Here is a 5552-nt window from a genome sequence, read left to right on the forward strand (position 1 = left end):
AGTGGAGGCTGGTGGGAGGAGCTATAGGAGGACTGGCTCATTGTAATGGCTGGAATGCAAAAAATGTAACAGTATCAAACATATGGAAACCACATGTTTGACTGCGTTCCATTTATTCCATTGCAACCATTACAATGAGCCCGTCCTCCTATAGCTCCTCCCACCAGCCTTCACTGCTTTTGACTAGTCAACAATACAGTTTATGGTTATAATCCACTTGGATGGAAAGCTATTTAGATCTAACCAGATCTAAATTGTGAGTATGGGCTATATATTTACATTTAATGTCCGTGTCTGTCAAATATGTAGAGTAGATATTCTGCATGTGATTATTTGTCCTGCCTGATTATTTGTCCTGCCTGAGGGGTTTGACCCTGGCCTCCATGTTGCTGATGCGCTGCTTGACCTTGGCCTGGTATGTTGCCCACTCGGCAATCATTCTGGTGAACTTGATTGTCATGACCTCCATGTTGGTCTCCATCGTAAGGACTTTGTTCTCCATTTCTTTGGGGTCGGCCTTGTTTCCCAATTCCTCATCAATGAGGTTGTCTTTCATCAGGATGGCCTTGCCTTTCTCCTCCAGAGCGTACTTGGCGTCAGGGTACTCAGTGAGAGCATCCATCAGGTCGTCTTTAGACAGGGCGAAGAGGTCAGAGTAACCCACACTCCTGATGTTGGCTGTTCTTCTGTTGCCAGCCTTACTGCCCTTGATGCCCAGGATACTGAGATCTCCGAAGTACGCCCCATCGCTCAGCACACACCACTGTGTGACCCCATCGTCCGCCACCACAGCTAGCTTCCCTTCTTTGATGATGTACATCTCTCGGCCAATGTCACCCTTCTTACAGATGTAGTCTCCGGGGCTGAAGACCTGCGGCTGCAGCTTGAGCACAAGCTCAATCAGCAGGCCGGCTTCGCAATCCTGGAAGATACGCACTTTCCTCAGCGTCTCCATGTGGACGTTGATGGCAATCTCAGCTTTCAGCTTGTCCGGCAGGTTCTTCAGAACCTCCTTCTCGTCGCAGGTCTTCTTCTCCGTCCACAGGTAGTCAAACCACTTGACCACCCTGGCCTCCAGGACCTTGGAGACCTTACGAAACTCCATGTACTGCTTGATGGAGTCGATCTTGGCCTGGAACTCGGCGCGTGCCGCGTTCATGTTGGAGATCATGGCGCCCACGTTACCGACAATGGTTGCAAAAATCAGCACGCCCGTGAGGAAGTCGGCGACAACAAACAGGTACTCGATGTCTCTGACAGGGGGCGGGGTCTCTCCAATGGTGGTCAGGGTCAGCGTGGACCAGTAGAGACAGTAGACGTACTTCCTGGACAGCTGGCCCATCTCGGGGTCAGTGATGTTTGGGTACACCCAGGTGTCTGAGCCGAAGCCCAGGAGTTTGGAGAGGGCGTAGAAGACGCAGGCGTTCCAGTGGATGATGATCAGGATGTAAAGCACAAGGTTGCCGATTCTGAAAATGTTGGGGTAGTTTGTCCTGGTTTCCGTTCGGTCGAAGAACTCAAAGAGGCGAGCCATCTTGCCGAGGCGGTTGAATCTGAACTCTGGATTGTTGTAACCGTATGGAATGAAGGCAAGATCGGTAGGTATCATCGATATGATGTCATATTTAAATTGCTTCTGGGCTCGGTAGTGTTCTTTTAGTTTCACTGGGTCCTTCACGAGCAATCCTTGTTCCAGGAAACCTGTTGATGACATTCCAAAGCTTTATCGCAAATAATAAATTGTTAAACGAGGCTATGTTATGTCGAAATTATTTCAACAACCCTAAACAAGAATGGTTTTACCTGTCCTAGATCTCACAAACGTGTCAATGTAATAGATGACATCTGAAGTGTAGTCGAGAACCATCCACAGCATTACATAGTTGGCCTGCAGGTCATTGAAACTAGCCCTGGGAGACAAGCAGAAACACAAGAGTATTGATCATTCACAATTACTCAACAATATCTTGGGAAACTCTAAATCTGGACTTCTAAAACAGCACACACCTTGGCACCAGAAGCATTAAGTTGTAGAATGCTGGGACAGCTACTATTGTCAGCCATTGGTAGTACATATCTGTGGCGGGGTCAATGATCCACACTTCTTTACTGAAATAAACATAAAACACAAAGATTTTTCCTGTTAATTTATAATCCGTTTTTTTGGTTTATAAATATAAGACATCCATATAACCATAGAAACTGAATATATTTACGGGGGATCCGGTTTCTTGTCATCCGGTTTCTTATCAGGTGGCTTCGGGGGATCTGGCTTCTTCTCATCCTTCTTCTCGTCTTTTTTGCTGAACACATTATTTTTCCACACATCATTTTATCAATCTCAATGAAGCGTGTACTAACTACAGCACAGCACACTATTATACAAGGGGAAATAAGAGGATTATCTATAGCGGGTGTAATCAACCAAGCCTCGTTTGACCATCCTGATCTCGCAAGCTTACATTCTGTTTTCTATATGAAGCAGAGATGCTGGTGGGAGGAGAGGACGGGCTCATTGTAATGGCTGGAATGGAATAAATGGAATGGAGTTAAACATGTGGTTTCCATATGTTTGATGTGTTTGATACCGTTCCATTTATTCCCTTCCAGCCATTAAAATGAGCCCGTCCTCCTATAGCTCCTCCCACCAGCCTCCACTGATATGAAGTGAAAAGAAACAAAAGCGCAGCAGTCTGGATGGTGGATCAGGCTAATCAACTGAACTAACGTCACTCTTACACATTTGTTTGGTGATACTGGATTGTAATGTTCATGGAGGGTGTTATTTGGTTTCAATTAGATTTTCCATTGCATGAAACAATGTGCAATGATTTATCAAGACCAGAGGGGGGCAGCGTGCTGCTGTCGGGTCAAGAGAGTAGCGACAGGTCTCTTGGCTTTCTACTGGTATTTCTTTGTCATTTGTCATTCTTTGTCCTCCAGTATGACATTTAGAAAAACAAATATGTGTCTGATCACAATTATGTAACACAAAATACTTTGGAGAGTGACGGGTGGCAACAAAACCATATACAGCTATTCATTTACAAGAATTTTGCTACACCCGCAATAACATCTTCTAAATATGTGTGTGTGAGCAATAACATTTGATTTGATTAGATTAGTTACTACCTACATAGTAAATGAAAGGTTCTGAATACTTATGGAAATGTGATATTTCAATTTTTTATTTGTTATAAAACCACAAAAATGTCTAAAAACCTGTTTTTGCCTTGTCATTATGGGGTAGTGTGTGTAGATTGATGAGGGGGAAAAAAACTACATACATTTTAGAATAAAAAGTTTTAACGTAACAAAATGTGGAAAAGTCAAGGGGTCTGAATACTATCTGAACGCTATAGTTGGTCCACTTACTCATCCTTGTTGTTGCAGTTGTTCATATTGTATCCTGCAAGGGGCCATTGACCATTGCTTGAACAAATATATAAATACACGCGTTAGCTTCAATTCTAAGTAGCTATTTCATTTCATAATAATAATAATTGCAACATGAGAGAAAGAGAAATTTTGCGAAACACACACACACACACACACACACACACACACACACACACACACACACACACACACACACACACACACACACACACACACACACACACACACACACACAGGAACTCACTTCCTCTTGCGGACTTGGTCAGAGAGTCTGGTGTTGGACATGCTCTCTGCCCTCCAGGCCTCTCTGAACTCTGTGTGTGACTTCATGATTGAGTCTAAAGGAAGGGCATCTGAGGGCTGACTACTGTGAGATGACCAGCCCTTTACCAACACCATGAAGCGAGACAGCCTGAGAGAAATGCGTTGTAATGTTGTTCAAACAATGTTCAAACATTGAGAAAACAACTAGACATGCATTATAAAACAATGAGAAACAACCATACATGCATTATAAAACAATGAGAAACAACCATACACACATTATAAATTATGAAGGATCAAAAAAACAAAGTCTGTTGACTTATTTCCATTCTAGTCCTTGAAATGAGCATAAATGTAAATAATGATATGGAAAAAAGACATCTGCACTGACCTGGACATGCCTCCTGTCCCCGTGAAGGAGGGGTCCAGTTGGTCCTCATGGCTGCAGCGTAGAGAGAACACCAGGAAGAGAGTGAGGCCTCCACCAGGCTAAAAATATACACTGAAATTGTACTAGCTTGGGACGTGTCAACGTTTGTGTTTCCTGTGTTTGGAGTGTCACTACACTGCAATAAATCATAATCACACAGAACGCTTACTGGCATTCAAAAATGGAGTCTGTGTGTTGTTGGCTCTTCAAAGTAAAAGCTTTCAAATCCTAAGCTAAACCCAAGCTGGTAAAATCCTGTAAATTTCTTACCTGCTGCCACTCTCAATCTGGTCCAGGTTGTCGGGGGTGTTAACCGAACAGCGGCCGTGGCTGGGATAAGACTGCTCCGTGCTGATCTTAGGCATCTTGGTTCACTCTATGGTCCCCAATGCATCAGGCAGGTGGACTGCTGTGAACAGAACAGAATAGTGAGGATACATTAGAGTAGGATACATGTAGGGTTTGATTATTTACATTGTTCACAGTCTCACAAGTCAGAACAACTGTTTGTTAAATATTAAATATACCTACAACTATAACAGAGACATTTCAATGTTGAAGCCTAGAAATTGAGGCTACAATGTTCATATCAGTAGTTATTTACCCCCACATTTTATAGTAATGTATCACAACTTTATAAAGTGTATGACTATGATTCAACTATCTATTCTAGGACAACTCTAGGTCTAGGATGACTCTGTGACTCTCCTAGAGGGGAGAAGCGTGAATAGGGATTTTAGGGGATGGTGAACCACATGTCTCACTGTGGATTTAGAAGGGATTTTTACAGACTTAACAATGGTCTGAGTAGCTGTTCTAGAATAAGGAATGGTTGAGTCTTAAATGTCACACAGGATCAACTCCCCACACTGTCTTCTAAGAAACAAGTGTTTAAAATAAGCTCTTGGAAGGGCAAATTGTTGTATCTTTGAATAGGTTTCAGAGATTACATCTATCTACAGATATACACTGAGGGTACAAAACGTTAGGAACACTTGCTCTTTTCATGACAAAGTCTGAACAGGTGAATCCAGGTGAAAGCTATGATCCCTTATTGATGTCACTTGTTAAATCCACTTCAATCAGTGTAGATGAAGGGGAGAAGACGGGTTAAAGAAGGATTTTTAAGCCTTGAGACGATTGAGACATGGATTGTGTATGTGTGTCATTCAGCCCCTCTGAATGGCACACATACACAATCCATGTCTCAATCGTTTTTTGGGGCAAGACAAAAGATTGAAGTGCCTTTGAATGGGGTATGGTAGTAGGTGCCGGGCGCACCGGTTTGTGTCAACTACTGTAACGTTGCTGGGTTTTTCACTCTCAGCAGTTTCCTGTGTGTATCAAGAATGGCCGACCACCCAAAGGACATCCAGCCAACTTGACACAACTGTGGGAGGCATTGGAGTCAACATGGGCCAGCATTCCTGTGGAACGCTTTCCACACCTTGTAGAGTCC

The 5552-nt window shown here is 43.3% G+C and overlaps 1 protein-coding gene across 1 annotated transcript; it reads right to left on the reverse strand.

Moving 5' to 3' along the window:
* Positions 1 to 346: 346 nt before the first annotated feature.
* On the reverse strand, positions 347 to 4458 carry LOC120033289 (cyclic nucleotide-gated channel cone photoreceptor subunit alpha-like). Its single transcript, XM_038979564.1, has 8 exons — positions 4364 to 4458; positions 4055 to 4105; positions 3644 to 3811; positions 3376 to 3432; positions 2217 to 2303; positions 2008 to 2109; positions 1804 to 1910; positions 347 to 1701 (listed from the first exon to the last, which is right to left on the reverse strand). The coding sequence occupies exons 1-8, from the start codon at positions 4456 to 4458 to the stop codon at positions 347 to 349; spliced, it is 2022 nt and encodes a 673-aa protein (XP_038835492.1).
* Positions 4459 to 5552: the final 1094 nt, after the last annotated feature.

Source organism: Salvelinus namaycush, chromosome 40 (assembly GCF_016432855.1).
Source record: "Salvelinus namaycush isolate Seneca chromosome 40, SaNama_1.0, whole genome shotgun sequence".
Taxonomy (NCBI): Eukaryota; Metazoa; Chordata; class Actinopteri; order Salmoniformes; family Salmonidae; genus Salvelinus; species Salvelinus namaycush.

Bases quoted from the DNA above. Each gene is read 5' to 3' on its own strand.
- LOC120033289 (XM_038979564.1), bottom strand. From the start codon at position 4,458: ATGCCTAAGATCAGCACGGAGCAGTCTTATCCCAGCCACGGCCGCTGT. The intron at 2,110-2,216 runs GTAAATATATTC...TGTTTATTTCAG, and splicing joins GACAAGAAACCGGATCCCCC to TAAAGAAGTGTGGATCATTG. The intron at 1,702-1,803 runs GTAAAACCATTC...TGTCATCAACAG, and splicing joins GTTTGTGAGATCTAGGACAG to GTTTCCTGGAACAAGGATTG.